The sequence below is a fragment of the Coprinopsis cinerea genome (assembly GCF_000182895.1).
Source record: "Coprinopsis cinerea okayama7#130 chromosome 5 map unlocalized cont3.5, whole genome shotgun sequence".
Lineage (NCBI taxonomy): Eukaryota > Fungi > Basidiomycota > Agaricomycetes > Agaricales > Psathyrellaceae > Coprinopsis > Coprinopsis cinerea.
In genome coordinates, this window is record NW_003307540.1 from 3,113,156 (window position 1) to 3,129,662 (window position 16,507).

Below are 16,507 nucleotides of genomic sequence, written 5' to 3' on the forward strand. Positions count from 1 at the left end.
ATTCACTCTGATCTTAAGAGCTTCCCGGTAGAATCCTATCACCGGTACAAGTACTTTATCGCTTTCTTCGATGACTATACCTCCCCACGGTTGGATCGTCCTTCTCCGAAAGAAGGATGATGCCCATCAAGGCCTTACGCGACTTTGTTGCTATGGTCAAGACCCAATTTAACGCCTCCATCAAAGAATGGATGTCGGATGGAGGGGGAGAATTTAAGTCCGAAGAATTTCGATAACGCACTGAAGGAACTTGGCATCAAAATCCTACAGAGCGTTCCGCGTCAGCCCCAACAAAACGGCAGGGCTGAGCGTTTTATCAGGACAATTATGGATAAGGCCCAGGCACTTCGCTTTGACGCCTGTCTTCCTGAGTCCTGGTGGGAATTCTCGGTGTCACATGCCGTGCATCTCTACAATCGCACGCCTGTCAGACGTCTTAAGTGGAAAACTCCGTATGAGCTATTACACAAGAAAGTCCCTGACATCTCGCACTTACGTGTCTTTGGTTGTGGCGCTTACGTCTACCTTCCCGAAGAAGTCCGAAAGAACAAACTATCACCCAAATCTGAACTTATGGTGTTCTTAGGATATCCTGAGGGAATGAAGGGTTATCTCTTCATGCGCTTACACAACAACAGTCTCTTCCGAGGCGCTACGGCTGTCTTTGATGAGACTTACTTCCCGAAGTGTCCTGGTGCACAACCTCAACGAGGTGGCGTTCGTGCCGGCGACGAACCGCCTCCACCATCGGATCGCGGAGATGACAACATTTCTCCTGAAGGAGGTGACGATGATGACTTTGTCCATCGTCCCAACTCCCAAAATGATGACCTTCCCCAAAGGGATCGAGGGGGAGATCGTGACGACGATCAACCTCAAGATCCGCCGCCACCTGCCCTGGGAGATCAACCAGAGGAACCACTGGCTCCGGAACAACAACCGGACCAACCTCAAAGATCTGGCCGTGAGCGGAGAACCGTTACTCGCCCAGGCTCCATCTATGGGGGATAAAACCCCTTCACAAATTGATGCTCAATCGCAGCGTGATTGGAGAAAGACTGTGTGGAGATACCGAGCGAAGGCCTGCCGGTTACCACAAGTCTAGAACGCAAGATGAGGTTCCCAGACCGAATCCTGCCGATAATCCAAATCGCGATAGTGGCACTGCTGATGAGCGTGGAGACCTAGAGAAACGATTGGCCCCGATTGGTCAGGGAAGGGGGGAGTAGAGTTTATCACATACTTGCTTTCTAAGGCAGTTTCGCCCGATAAACCCCTTCAGAAGTCACCACGTGAATACACATTCCGTGACATCCAAAAACTTCCGCCTAAACAGCGTGAGAAATGGTTAGCTGCTTGCAAGCTGGAGATTGAGGCACTCCAGAAGCGCGGCGTCTATATCCTCGTCACTCTGCCTGCTGGTCGTAAAGCGATCAAATGCCGATGGGTGTTCGATGTCAAACCAGACGGTCGACTTAGAGCCAGACTTGTTGCCAAGGGTTTCTCACCAAGTTGAAGGTGTTGACTTCAACGAAATCTTCTCTCCCGTGGTTCGTTATGAATCAGTTCGCACGATGCTTGCTGTCGCTGCACTCGAAGGCTGGTATGTCACCGCCGTCGATGTCAAGAATGCCTTTCTCTATGGCAAACTTGAAGAGGAGATCTATATGGAACAACCCGAAGGCTTCAAGGTACCTGGTCAGGAGCATAAAGTGTTCCGGCTGCTCCGAGCTATCTACGGTCTCAAACAAGCTTCCAACTCCTGGTACAAGGAACTTGTAGAGTCTGCCAAGCTTCTTGGCTTTAGACGACTTTCGACCGATACCGGAATCTTTATTTTCCAGGAGAAAGATGGCAACTTCGTCATCATGATCGCATATGTCGATGACATTCTGTTCATGGGACCCTCCAAGCGACTTGTCAATCAAAAGAAAGACGAGTTCAAGCAAAAATGGGAATGCCGTGATCTTGGCGAACCAACCGAATTCCTCCGAATGCGGATCAAACGTCAAGGAAAAACCATACGCCTTGATCAGAAAGACTACCTCAAAACAGTCTATAGAACGCTTCGGAATGATGGACTGCCGAGTGGCTCGAACTCCCATGGTTGAGGGATACAAACCTCTTCCGAATACTGGTCCCGTGGATCACCAACTTCGACAACGTTCCGAGTCTGTGATTGGATCGCTGCTATACCTATATGTAGGCACTCGTCCCGACATTGCGTATGCTGTCACCAAGCTATCGCAGTTTGCAGCAAATCCGTCCAAGGAGCACCTCGACAAGGCGCTCTACATCTGCCGATACCTCCGAGGGACTATGGACTACGCACTGGTCTTAGATGGTTCTTCCTCACAAGGACTCATCGCCTACTCGGATTCGGACTTTGCCGCTGATCCCATCAAACGCAGGTCCGTGACTGGATTTATCGTCAAGTTGGCTAATGCCGTTATCTGTTGGACTTCCCATGCCCAGAAGACCATCGCTACTTCGTCTACAGAAGCCGAATATATGGCGCTTTCTGATTGTAGCCGTCAGGTCATGTGGCTAAAGCATATGTTCAACGAATTAGGCATGCCCATCGACAAAGTGCCGATCTGCACGGATAACAATGGAGCTATCTTCATTGGCTCAAACCCTATTCAGGAACGTCGAATCAAACACATTGATGTTCGCTATCACTACATCCGCGAACGTGTTGAAGATGGAGACGTCGAGATTCTTCGCGTCGACACTAATGACAATCCTGCTGACATGTTTACCAAACCTCTCGGTCATGTCAAGTTTGAGCATTTCCGTGAACAACTCGGACTTGAGTTTGGAAGGGCTTAAGTTCTTGAGTACGCTCAGCGCGCTATTCATAGCTGCACTTAGCGAGGGGGAGTGTTGAACTTATCTTATCTTATCTGTAGATTATATCGTAGATTAGATTAGATTAGTGAGACTTGGTCCAGAACACTCTAGAACATTCTAGTGTAGAACATTTCTGGAACGTCACATGAGTAGGTGCTAATACTTGCACCATATCGCGTCATTATCGCTCATTCTTACTCATGATGACTCATTCGCTTACTCACCCGTCACACCTTCCATATTTATGTAGTTTATGTCACATCTGTCACGCTTCCTGTAAACTATAAATACCAACCCCTGGCCTTGGAATAGATGACAGAGTTCGTCACAACTCTTGTAGTTAGCCACTAGTTAGCCTCACATAAAACTCTACCTGGTAAGTCTTAGAGTAGACCACCTTAGCTAGATAGTGTTTGCTCGACACCACCGAAATAACCAAGCCAGAACCGAGAGCACATCGAAGGATCCCCCAGAGAGAAGAACACCAGTTGTCGTGAACAGCAAGTACGAGCCCCTATTTTTCCTTATCTTATCTTATCGCTTTCATCGCTCTTATCACCTTTTCTTTATTCTCATTTTTGCTCTTATTCTCGACACGGACACTTTCTCCCATGGAACACTGCCTCGTTATGCCCTTCGCCCTACGTCTTATTGTTCTCTCCATTCTTGCACTGCCTCGTTACTCCGTTATTGTTTCTTCGCTCTTCGCGCAGCCTTCGCGCAGCCTTGTGACTCTCCTTATTGTTCTTTTGTGTCTCGCCATCCGTTCGTCACCTTGACTCATCGCGGCTATGTAGACTGTAGAGATAGGTATATAAGCTAGGTAGATTCCTCTGTATTTCCTCAGCTTGACCTCTTCGTCAATACACCGCTTCAGCATTCATCTGCCTCAGTCGCTCATCGCTCTTATCTCGCTCTCTGCTCTCATCTGCTCCGCTCTTCTGGTCTTTGGTTTGGTTTAGTGTTCGCTCTTCGCGACATTAGGTCAAGCTACCTTTGTGCACCGGCAACGCCGATCGTTGCTCCTGCATCATCCGCATTTCTGGCTCCTGGTTGACCTGCCGATCAGGTCCCTCCCTGGCAACTCTGGTCCCCGCACTCCGTCAAGATTTCCGCCGCACCGGAAGACACCTCCTGTCTGTTTAAGCCCGCACTTCGTCGTTCGTCGGTCAGCGACGGTCACCCCATCGTCCTAGACGTCCATCTACCGAGCCTCAACCGTTGGACCGCCTGCTCCGAACAGCCCTGCCCCAACCGTTACCACGAACCTTCCGTACACGACTGGGTCTATATCAACTCCCTCAAGTTAAACGCCGAATCTCCGTCCCCCGTTAATCAGCAAGCGGTTGAAGAATTCGCCCGCAACAACCCCAGGACTCCGCCCTCCGAAACGCAACCCACCGCCGCTGAATCCCCAGAAACCCCGTACCAAGCTTACCGCTCTGCAAACACCTCTCCTGCTGCCAAAGCCGGTTCATTCAAGCTTCCAGATCCCGACACCGATCCCGAAGAAGAAGACGAGGAAGACGAAGAAGAAGTCGTCCAGTCCCTTAGCGTCCGATCAGCATCCCCTGAACAGGAAAACATCCTCCCACCGTTCAATACCCTCCACTCCGCTTTAGCCGCATCCGCACCCCTCATCTCCGCACAACGCCTCAGCTCCTCCGGTCGCTCTACACCAACAAACCCCCGCCTCTTTCATCTCTCGCCCGTGTCCATCCCCCCTCTCCACACCTCTCGGCAGTTGGAGGATACATCTGACGCTCCAAGCTCAGAACAGAAACCTCCCACTTCCACCCAACCAACTACTCTACCCTCTTCCACTTCCCAAACCACCGACGACTTCACGATGTCCGCCGCCGATCTCGCAAAACTCCAGGAACAGCAAAACCAGCTCACCACCGCCATCTCTACCCTGGTCAGCCACCTCACAGCCGCCAAGACCTCCTCTAGCAAGAGCCCGGTCAAGGCGCCTGAGCCCTTCCACGGCAAGGCTGAAGATGCCCGACGCTTCCTCCAGTTCTTTACCAACTGGGCCGGACACCAACCCCAGTTGAAGAAGGACGATGGCACTCGAGATGACAAGGAATGGATCTCCACGGCCCTCTCGTACATGCATGGAGAAGCCGGCCGATGGGCATCTCGCTTCCTTCAGCAGATTGCCGATCATGACGCCGACAGCACCAAGCCATGGCCCTTCGCTGGGGGAAAGTGGGCTAACTTCCTCACCGAGTTCAAGCAACGCTTCCAACCTGCCAACGACGCCCAGGCTGCCCTCCAGGAGCTTGAGCAGCTCACTCTTGGTCGAGGGACTGTAGCCGACTTCGCCTCTCGCTTCGTCGACATCTTTTCGCGCACCAACTTATCCCCGATTCGGACGGAATGGCTCGCTTCAAGAGGAAGCTCTCCCAGGAACACCTTCTCTGGCTCGCCCTCAGCAATCTCATCAAGGAACCTGCCAACTTGGAGGAACTTGTCGCTCAAGCCATCAAAAACGAGTTCGTCATGCGGAACATGAACCCCAACTCGTCCCGCACCTCCCTGGCCCAGTACGCTCCCGCTCCCACTCCTGCCCCCGCTCGTGATCCGTACGCAATGGAGATCGATGCTACCCGACCTGGCCCTAGTGGCAAGACCTACCAGGACTTCCTCAATGCCATGCGCGGTCGATGCTTCGGCTGTGGATCCACCGGTCACAACAAGAAGGATGGGAATCATGGGGCGTTACGCTGCAACTACTGCCAGCGTATGGGACATGCTGCCACCGTCTGCCAGGACAAGTACATGGGATTCCCACCTGGACGAGGGCTCTCTCGACTTCCGCGTCGCCGTGTCGCCGCTACCCAGGAAGCGCCCTTCTCCCTCTTCGACGAACCCGCCCCTGCTGCCACTGACCACCGTTGCCGCGCACCACTCCCTGCCACGCCTTCTGCCCCCGCCCCAAGCGCTCGCCTCCCTCTCTGCCACTCAACAACAACAACTCGACATCCTGGCTCAACTCCAGAGGCTCCACCAGGGTTTTTGAAACGGGTGCCCGTCCCTGCCGCAACGCAGGCACCCTTTGCTCCTCCGTACGCCATTTCTGAATATGACTCCATCCGTTCATGTACTATTAGCTCGATTCGCGAAATAAACCCCCGTTCGTCACACTTTCGCGTGAACGTGAGGCTCAGAGGCAGAAATCGCAGTACCAACTCCGCGGCCATGATCGACTGTGGGGCGACAGGCAAGTTCCTGGATAGACCCTTTGTCGATCGACACAACATCACCACCTTCCCTCTCCGACATCCCATCCGACTCCTCAACATCGACGGTACCCCTAACCAGTCCGGCAACATCACACATTTCGCACGGCTAGAACTCACGGTGGATGGTCACTCTGAATGGACCGACTTCCTTATCGCCGATCTGGGAGGCGAGGACATCATCCTTGGGCTCCCCTGGCTTCGAAAAGATCAACCCCACTATCGATTGGCGCAACGGCACCCTCCAGGTCCCCTCCAAAGTCTCTAGTGTCACGATCGAGGAGATTCCAGACGAGGACGCGCACCCTCCCAGTCGAGGGGTACCCTCGGGTGACGCTATTCTCGAACAGATTGATGCCCCGGATGACCCTCCCCCTGTGCCTACCACACCTAACTCCGGTCTCGCTCCCGAACCGGAACCAGAGCAAGCCGAACCACCCCTTTGCCGTATCCGTGCCAACCGAACTACTCGCAGGAAATGGCTACGAGCAGGGTTGATCGAGGAAACGGGTGACGAACTTTGGTGCGCTGCAGGATTCACTTACTCCCAACAAATTGCCGAGAAATCTCAGAAAGCCAAACCCCAGAAAACTTTCGAGGAGATGGTTCCCCCGCAGTACCGCCAACACGCCTCCGTCTTCTCCGAGTCCGAGTCGCATCGCCTACCCGAACACAAACCCTGGGACCACGCCATCGATCTGATCCCCGGAGCCCCGGCTACCATGCGCACCAAGGTTTACCCCATGTCTCAGAACGAGCAAGAAGAGCTTAATCGGTTCCTCGACGAGAATCTCAAGAAGGGGTACATTCGACCCTCCAAGTCTCCCCTCTCCTCCCCGGTCTTCTTCGTCAAGAAGAAGGATGGCAAGCTCCGCTTCGTTCAGGACTACCGCAAGCTCAACGAGATCACCGTCAAGAACCGCTACCCCCTCCCCCTCGTCTCCGACATCATCAACCGACTCCGCGGTGCCAAGTACTTCACGAAATTCGATGTTCGCTGGGGTTACAACAACATCCGGATTAAGGAAGGAGATGAGTGGAAGGCTGCGTTTGCCACCAACCAGGGACTCTACGAACCACTTGTCATGTTCTTCGGCCTAACCAACTCCCCGGCGACATTCCAAGCTCTCATGAACTCGATCTTCTCGGACCTCATTGCTGGAGGAAAGGTTGCGGTATATCTGGACGACATCCTTATCTTCACGGCTACACTTGACGAGCACCGACAAGTTGTACACGAAGTTCTGCATCGCCTCAAGAAGCACGATCTGTATCTCCGGCCAGAGAAGTGCGAGTTCGAACGTCAGGAGATCGAATACCTCGGGCTGATCATCCGTGAGGGCGAAGTCAGCATGGACCCCGCCAAAGTCGAAGCCGTCCGCAACTGGCCAGTTCCCTCGCAACCTCCGCGCCGTTCGTGGTTTCCCTCGGGTTCGCCAACTTCTACCCGACGTTTCATCAAGGATTTCGCCACCATCGCCCGGCCGCTCAATGACCTCACCAAGAAGAACGTCCCCTGGCAATGGAACGAACCTCAGCAGCAGGCTTTCGACACCCTCCGCAACACCTTCACGTCTGCCCCCATCCTGGCACTCTGGGACCCTGATCGCCCCACTCGCATTGAAGTCGACGCCTCCGGCTTTGCCACTGGAGGAGCCCTCCTCCAGAAGCAGGACGACGGCCTCTGGCACCCCGTTGCATTCCGGTCCGCCTCCATGCAGCCCGCCGAACGGAACTACGAGATCTACGACCGGGAGATGCTGGCCATTATCGAGGCTCTCAAGGATTGGCGCCACTTCCTGGAAGGACTCCCCGAACCATTCGAGATCGTCACCGACCATTCCAACCTCGAATACTGGCGCACCGCACAAGACCTCAGCCGTCGACAAGCTCGTTGGGCCCTCTACCTTTCCCGCTTCCGGTTCTCGCTCACCCATCGCCCTGGAAAATCCAACACCCAAGCCGACGCCCTCTCCCGCCTCGATATTCACCAGGTCTCCGACGCTGAGGACAACAAACAACAGGTGGTACTCAAACCCGAGCTGTTTGCCAAGCTCGCCGCCTCGAGCATGGTCGTCAACCCCTTGGAGGACCGTATCCGGCAGGCCAGCGCCCGAGAATCCCAGGTCCTGGATGGACTCGCCCAACTCCCGCAAGACAGGTCCCCGTCGTCTCACCTCTGGTCTCGCTGAATGGGAGGAGGATAACGGCCTTGTGTACTACAAGGGTCGAGTCTACGTTCCCCCAGACGATGAACTTCGACGCGACGTTCTCAAACAGTGCCACGACGATCCTACCTCTGGACATCCTGGCGTACACGGAACCCTCGAACGAGTTGAACGACAGTACTGGTGGCCGACCATGCGAGCCTTTGTCAAGAAGTATGTGGAAGGTTGCGACATCTGTGCCCGGAAGAAACACGCCCAGCACCCCCGCGCCTCGACTCAGCCCTTGGAGGTACCCGATGGCCCCTGGGAGACCGTTGGAGTCGACCTTATTACCCAGCTTCCTGATGCCAATGGACATGATGCCATCATCGTCTTTGTCGACCACTACAGCAAGCTCCTTCACGCCCTTCCCTGCACTTCCGACATCACCACCGAAGGTGTCGCCGACATCTATTACCGAGAAGTCTTTCGCCTCCACGGCCTCCCACTCCGGTTCATCAGCGATCGCGGTCCTCAGTTTGCCTCCAAGGTCATGCGCACCCTCCTCAAGCGTCTAGGTATCGAGTCCAACCTCACCACTGCCTATCACCCTCAGGCCAACGGACAGACTGAACGAGCCAACCAAGAAGTCGAGAAGTATCTCCGCCTCTACGTCAGCCGCCGACAAGATGATTGGGACAAACACCTTCCTATGGCCGAATTCGTTATCAACTGCCCGAATCCACTCTGCCCACGACCGATCACCCTTTGAAGTCCTCTACGGCTACATCCCTCACTTCAACATCCCTGTCGGTAAACGAACTGACATCCGCCCCGTCGATGAACGCATCCAACAGCTTCAAGAAGTCCGCAAGGATGCCGAAGCCGCCTTACGCCTTGAGAAAGCGCAACAGAAGGACTTGTACGAATCCGGCAAGCGATCAGCTCACCAGTTCAAGGTTGGAGACTACGTCTGGCTCAACGCTAAGGACATCCAGATCAAAGTTCCTACTCGGAAACTTGGCGACCTCCAACTCGGCCCTTACAAGATCATCGAACGAATTGGCGACCTCGACTATCGTCTTGAACTTCCCCCATCCCTTTCCCGCATTCATCCTGTGTTCCACGTTGACAAGCTCTCTCCCTGGAAAGGCAATGATGTCAATGGCATTCTGCCACCTCCGCCTGAGCCTGTTGAACTGGAGGGGGAGCTTGAATACGAGGTTCACGACATCCTCGACAGTCGTTGGAAAGGACGAGGGAAGAATCGCAGGCTGGAGTACCTGGTCAGTTGGAAGGGCTACGGATCGACAGAGGATACTTGGGAACCAGAAGAGAACTTGGAGCACGCCCCCGACGCCGTCAAGGAGTTCCATCAACGTCACCCCTCTGCTCCCCGCCGCATCTCAGCCACCACCTTCGCTTCTCTCCCTTGGCGCTCGCTTGAGAACTTCACGGATACACCACCTACCGACTTCGACTGGGAGCTTGGACGACGCCTGCCAGTGATCATCGAGGACGATGAAGCTTAGAAGGGGGGTAATGTCGTGAACAGCAAGTACGAGCCCCTATTTTTCCTTATCTTATCTTATCGCTTTCATCGCTCTTATCACCTTTTCTTTATTCTCATTTTTGCTCTTATTCTCGACACGGACACTTTCTCCCATGGAACACTGCCTCGTTATGCCCTTCGCCCTACGTCTTATTGTTCTCTCCATTCTTGCACTGCCTCGTTACTCCGTTATTGTTTCTTCGCTCTTCGCGCAGCCTTCGCGCAGCCTTGTGACTCTCCTTATTGTTCTTTTGTGTCTCGCCATCCGTTCGTCACCTTGACTCATCGCGGCTATGTAGACTGTAGAATAGGTATATAAGCTAGGTAGATTCCTCTGTATTTCCTCAGCTTGACCTCTCTTCGTCAATACACCGCTTTCAGCATTCATCTGCCTCAGTCGCTCATCGCTCTCTATCTCGCTCTCTGCTCTCATCTGCTCCGCTCTTCTGGTCTTTGGTTTGGTTTAGTGTTCGCTCTTCGCGACACCAGTGGCCATAGCCAGAGAAAGCCCAGAGACACGGTATAAGCCGGTAGTCGACCAGCAAGGTAGCCGAGATCCAGAAAGCCACAAAAGATATTAGCCCACAAAGCCCAGTCGGACGCGCCGAAGATCATCGCTGCCGTCGCCAGGAACAAGGAACTAGGTGGGCAGACCCAAGAGCGTCGCCAGAGCACAGTGAAGGAGACGACGAGTCACAGAGAAGACAAGATAAGCCCACGTAGTTGTAGCCACATCCAGAGAGAGCCTGACCCAGAGAGAAGGAGCGAGCACGAGACCCAGAGAATCCGAAGACCAAGTCAAGATCAGGTTGTCGGTGCGGGTGTCGAACTCGTCAGAAGGGTGGTCGGGACGAAGACACAACTCTACAATCTTTTTTTTCTCTATCTTTTTTTCTCCGACACCCTTGGCGAGTGACTGGAGTGAGATCTGGTCTTCGTCTCGACGCACCTCGAGCTCGTCGGTGGATAAGCAGTCGGGATGAAGACACATCTCTAATTTTATTCCTTTTTTTTATCATTTTTGCTCCGACACCCTTGGCGAGTGACTGGAGTGAGATCTGGTCTTCATCCCGACGCCCCTCGAACTCGTTGCCAGTATTCGCAGTCACAATCGATAGTCGGTGTCGTCGTCAGCCACAAAGCTCGAAGTCGAAAGAGGGAGAAGAGGAGAAGGGAGAGGAGGGGAAGGGAGGAATGCAGGGGAGGAGATGATGGACGAAGGGAAGAAAGATGTGGGACCCCAACGAACCAACCCCCGCCCTTTATATATGTTTTCCACACTGTGGCACAAAGGGCTGTCGAGTGGCAATGACGACATCCCAAAAAGGAAGAACACGAGCCAATTTGATCGCTGATGCGAATGATTGATCTCTCTCTCACAGAAGCCATTCTCCCATTGCCCAAATGGAGACAGAAAGCCCACCTGTGACCTGCCTGGCGTCAAGAAGCGCACCTCGAGGTCGACACACACTCGCCACTCGCGAAGTCCATCGCCATTATCCAAATCGAGCGTTCAATGGGGTCGTGCCGCCCATACCGACCCGGCACACTGCTTGGAGGGCTGCAATGGCAGCACTCGTGTATTACTTATCGATGCCCGAAATTTGAGGGCACTGTTGAGCAAGGCTCTCGACACCTGCAATACTCGAAGCTTGGATTTAGAGCCTAGCTTGAAGTTGACTTCATGACCTCGACAAGGACGACGACACCTGACATTTACTCAAGCTACTGTAAAATCTCCATTCCAAGCGCCGATATAACCTGTGCCCTCAGTACCACCCACATTCTCGGTCTCTATCTGTGGGCGACAGACAGTTATTAGGCTCCATTCTTAGGAAGAGTACTTGCCACAGACCCGATTTTTGGAAGCTGCATCTTCGTATCCAAGCAGTCGTTTAAGGCAAGCAACAGTGCTGTCTACTCAGACTGCTCATACTACCAAGGTGCTGTTTGATTGACTCTTCATTCCAGAAACTAGAGGGCACCGCTTTCGATGGTCGAGATAATAAAGGCGAGTCGCGGCAACGGTTGCTCTGTGGGCTGATCGGAATCCCAAGTTTAGACGCGACGCGACGCGTCGCGGTGGTTTACGCACCCCTATCTACGGGCGAGTATAGGAAACCTATCTGAGGTACGGGCTACTAATGACGTTCAATTCAGCCTTGAAGGAAGTACGCAATAGACGTACCTGGTCAACGAGTTGGCGGTTCGATCCACCCTGAGCGTCAAATACTCGACCAAATAAATGGTTATTATGTACTAGGTTAGAAGTACTGAAGGTAATCTGCAAAGTCACTATCGTCACCGTAGCAGTTAATACATCCCGGCAAACCACACCCATGATCCTCATCCTCCTCCTCCTCTTCATCCGAATAATACTCAATCTCGTCGCCATCCCAATCGACATCAACAACCACCTCTTCAATCCGCTGTACATCATCCTCATACAACCTCACGCAACCATACAACTTGACCGACTCAATCTCCCTCCCCAACTCGTACCTCATCATCAGCCAGTCCAAGAAATGCTCGATATCGATGCTCTCAAAGTCAGCACATTCAAAAACAAGGCGCTTGACGGATGCGAAGCGGGTGAGTTTCGGAGGAGACGTTTTCGGTTTTCTCTTGGCCTTGTTCTTTGATGTTCCTCCCTTGTTGGGCTTGGTTGGGACGAGGTTCAAAGCAGGATCCCGTCGGGCGTACGCGAAAAATTCTTCCGAAGCAAATCGGTCGGTTTGGACTGTGCGGACGGATGGTAGTCGCGACAAGGTTCCTAGGTCCTTTGCAGTGAACCCGGTCATCAACCCGAGGTTGGTGACACCGTTCAAGGGAAGAGCGGCGAGGACCTCGGATAGGAATTTGTTGGAATTGAGTGTCAGGTTGAGTACGGAGGGAGAATACACGCCGGAAAGACGTCCTGTGATCCTTGCTCTGTAGTGATTGTTGTCGACGACAAGATCGCGGATAACGCAGGGCGGATCCGAAAGCGGGCCAGAAAGCCAGGAAGAGGATAACGTCTGTCCGAACGTCGATGCATTGACATCGGTGTCTTGTACATCGTGGGTGACCTCGAAGGTAGCGCGGAGGGAAGAAGGAAGCGCAAGGTGCCTCATGACGTTTTCGCATTCGCGGAAACAGCCGGTTAGTTTGAGAGATTCGAGTTTCGGGAGGGGGATGACGCGGAACGTGGACAGAGGTGTGATTGGAAGCTTGATATTCAACTCCAACTCCTGAAGGTTTCGCATAGCTTCCATCCCTTGGAAAAAGACATCTACATCGGGACCCGGGAACCCATCTGCTTTCCTGGGCATAGAGTTCAACTTGAATGACGTGAGGCGGGAGGATATAGGTAGAAGTGTTGCCCAAGAAAACTGATATCCGGACAAGTGGAGTTGGCGAAGCGACGGGGCTTCGCCTCCCAAAAGGTTGTTTGGAATGCTTGGGCGCCCGAGGTCGACGTAGGGCAAGCCACCGTATTCCAGATTCAGTGTCTGGAGATTAGGGGCTGGAGACGTGAGCTTCTCGAGCATCTGGCGAATGAAGTCGTTGTAGCCGATGACGTTGAGGCCTTTCAAGCGATGATGTTGCGAGCACGCATCTTTGATCACCTCGGCGAGTTCTGGCCTGGTGCTCGAGTTCGAGGAGAAGGTGAGGGAGATCGGGGCTTGTTTTGCCCGGTCAAACATGACCTGGGCCCAGCGGGGGTTCGTGGTGGCCTGGATGTTGGACCAAAGCTCCGGGAAAGCCAGTGCTGTATCCCTCCAATACCGCGAAACGTGCGTGACTTGAGTCCATTCAAAGGGCCTCAGGATTCTCCCAAAGTCGGAGATTCTGGACAATGACGCGCAAAGTTGCTGGTAGTGGATGAAGACCCGACTGAGTACCTCTGGTGGCAGCCGAGCAATATCAGACAGCTCGTTTCTGTCGCTCTTCCATTTTCGAATCTCTTCCTCGAGTTCAGCGATGCGTAAGTCGATAAAGTCACGTCGAGCTGCTCGCTGGGCAAGTTCTCCTGCCACGTCGTTGGACACCGGTAAAACTGGGCGTTGGGCGTGTCAGTTAGTTACCAGACTGAGCGTCTCCAGCGCTTACCAGAGGGCGACGTTGGGTCCTCAGCAGGCATTTAGACCGGGTCGAACTGTCGTCGCGCTTTGAAAGCAAGAAGAAAGGACGCGGCAAGGCTAATTTATCAGCTGAGTTTCAACTTGGGTGCTGTTCCCACAATCCTGGCACGCAGAGACATGATATAACTCTACAATGACGGCTCAATCCATTATATATCCTATAACATTGGAGGGTAAGATTTTATGAACCTGTGACACGGCTTGGTGAACTTAGAGCCATTTGACTCAGAACCGATCCCGTTGAGCGTGACGGCGTCCCAGCGACGTGCCCAGCGCGAGCTCATAGGCTCACGGATTGCAGCCCTCGAGGAAGAAATACGACAATTCAAGAGTCTTCAAAATGAATGGGCAGAGATATCGCGGTTGCCACCGGAGATTCTCAGCCAGATTTTCGTCTGGTACAAGGAGCTCCGATCTGGCAGCGGCCGTTATCCGGGATCACTAGACTGGACCAATGTCTCCCATGTTTCGCGACAATGGAGGACGGTAGCCCTAGCGTGCCCGCAATTGTGGTCCACCATCTACACCTCCAGCAGCCAATTGGCCAACGCAATGTTCGAACGATCCAACCCGGTCCCCGTTTCCTTCACCTTTACACCATCGACTCAGGATCAAGATTTGCTCACAACCACAACGCTTGGAGCGCCTCGTAATCCAATGCGGTATGGACTTTCTCGAGACTGTGATGGAAAAGTTATCAGCTCCAGCTCCTTTTCTTCAACAATTGAAGTTGGAGGGCCTGGGCAGGCGCATTGGGGAGGAGGTCATCCTACCCGCGGCACAGTTTTTGGGTAATGAAGCACCGCAGCTCCGGCACCTGGAACTGGAGGGCTTCACATTGCCCTGGCAAGCTATTTCATTCAAGAGTCTGAGAACCATGAAGGTACACAGCACACGTTGGAGGGACTCCCCACTCCATCCAGAGCCGGACTCATTTTTCAACGCGATGGGCGAGATGAAGGACTCTCTTCGTGATTTGGACCTCTCTGGCGTTGATCTCCCCATAAAACCTTTACCCTCCAATCACACCATACTCTTCCCTCGCATGGAAAGACTCAAGTTACGAGCGTCATCACGGGAGTGCGAAAATGTCCTCAGGCACTTTGCTATCCCAATTACGGCGACGTTACAGCTCAGCAGCACAGACCGCTATGGAAACACGCCGAGCAGCGTCTCAACTTTAGGATCAGCCATTACTTCATCTTGGCTCGCATCTCCCCTCTCCAACTCCGGGACACCGCCCTCGCTCAAGTCCCTTATGATCTATGAAAGCAATTCCAGTTTCATGGAGGGGTCTTTTCAGGCTGTAGTAGACATGGAACAGCCAGCTCTCAAGATGCGAGTCGAGTTTCCAGGCGGCCCGTGGGCCACACACGTCGCCCCCACACTACCGTTGGACAATCTTGAAATCCTCAGCCTATTCAATTGCTGTTCCGTAACAACTCTCTTGTCAACTTTTTCCACTCTCCCCCGTCTTCACACCGTTTGCGTTGACAGATTCGACATCAGGGAGTTCTACCAGCACATCGCAGACGACCCGGCCTTTCAAAGTCAAAACTTCACGAACTTGACGCCTCGAGATCTTCCACCAGCCCCTTTAACACGGTTCCCTTCCCTGACGACACTCATTTGCAGAGGTGTCCATTTCGGGCACTCCTCCTCCTCTCTTGCCATCCCTTTCGGGTACTCCTCTCTTGCCATCTCCATGGACGCTTTTGAGCAGCTCTTGACGCTACGATCGGAGAGGGGGAGGCCACTTCGGTCATTAAAGCTAGAAAAGTGCATCGGGTGGAATGATTATAACGTCAACGAGTTGAGAAAAATCGTGGACGATGTGGAATGGGATGGGGTTATTCGATTCTCATAACTCGAATGAACCGGATGGTTCTGGGATGTATGGTATTACAACCATTTACGGGTATGAGTTGGGCACTTTTGATGTTTGAAATTGAAGACCTTTGAATGGGAATACTGGTATAGCTATCATTTTGAAGTGCGTCAGCAGGGCAGCTATTGATCATGTATTATATATGCCTCCCGTGTAACGTGTCGTGTTCTGATTTACGGTGATACTATATCTGCCAAGAACTATGCCTGGAGGGACATTGAGCGCGTCCTTGACCATGTCTGCGCAAATTACGCGCTCACAGCTGGTAAGGACGCCCTAAACTTTCAAGTAATAACAATGGGATCAAGTTTCAAAGGTGATGCGCAAAGTAGAGAAGAAAACTTGGCCCCGGAGAATCGAATCGCAGTCGCCTTTGGCAAAATCCGACACCATTCAAGTCAGCGAACCGACCGACCCCTTGCGAAAGCGGAGTCAACCATATGGGACGTACGACGGCAGGCCTTGGAGTAGTCTAGCGGCTAGATCTACTTATAGACGTGCAGGCTCAGATGGACTAAGTACCTTTCCTCAGTTCCAATCATGAATGGGTGTGCAAAGTGATTTCGATCATTAGGCGCCATCACCAAAATATTAAGCGCCGAAGCGGCTGCCAGCGTCATGATTACCTCAATCAGCTGGGTCCAATACTATTACTGTGGTTCAGGCATGCCAAAGGGAATATGATCATCATCGTCCAG

At 53.0% G+C, this 16,507-nt stretch overlaps 2 protein-coding genes across 2 annotated transcripts; one reads left to right on the forward strand and one right to left on the reverse strand.

Moving 5' to 3' along the window:
* Nucleotides 1-12,061: 12,061 nt before the first annotated feature.
* On the reverse strand, nucleotides 12,062-13,920 carry CC1G_07910 (hypothetical protein; the record flags this gene model as incomplete). The annotated part of the gene is made up of 2 exons (XM_001839143.1): nucleotides 12,062-13,836; nucleotides 13,890-13,920. 2 exons carry the CDS (start codon nucleotides 13,918-13,920, stop codon nucleotides 12,062-12,064), a joined length of 1,806 nt encoding a protein of 601 aa, XP_001839195.1.
* Nucleotides 13,921-14,054: 134 nt separating this feature from the next.
* On the forward strand, nucleotides 14,055-15,788 carry CC1G_07911 (hypothetical protein; the record flags this gene model as incomplete). The annotated part of the gene is made up of 3 exons (XM_001839144.2): nucleotides 14,055-14,094; nucleotides 14,151-14,475; nucleotides 14,531-15,788. The coding sequence occupies 3 exons, from the start codon at nucleotides 14,055-14,057 to the stop codon at nucleotides 15,786-15,788; spliced, it is 1,623 nt and encodes a 540-aa protein (XP_001839196.2).
* Nucleotides 15,789-16,507: the final 719 nt, after the last annotated feature.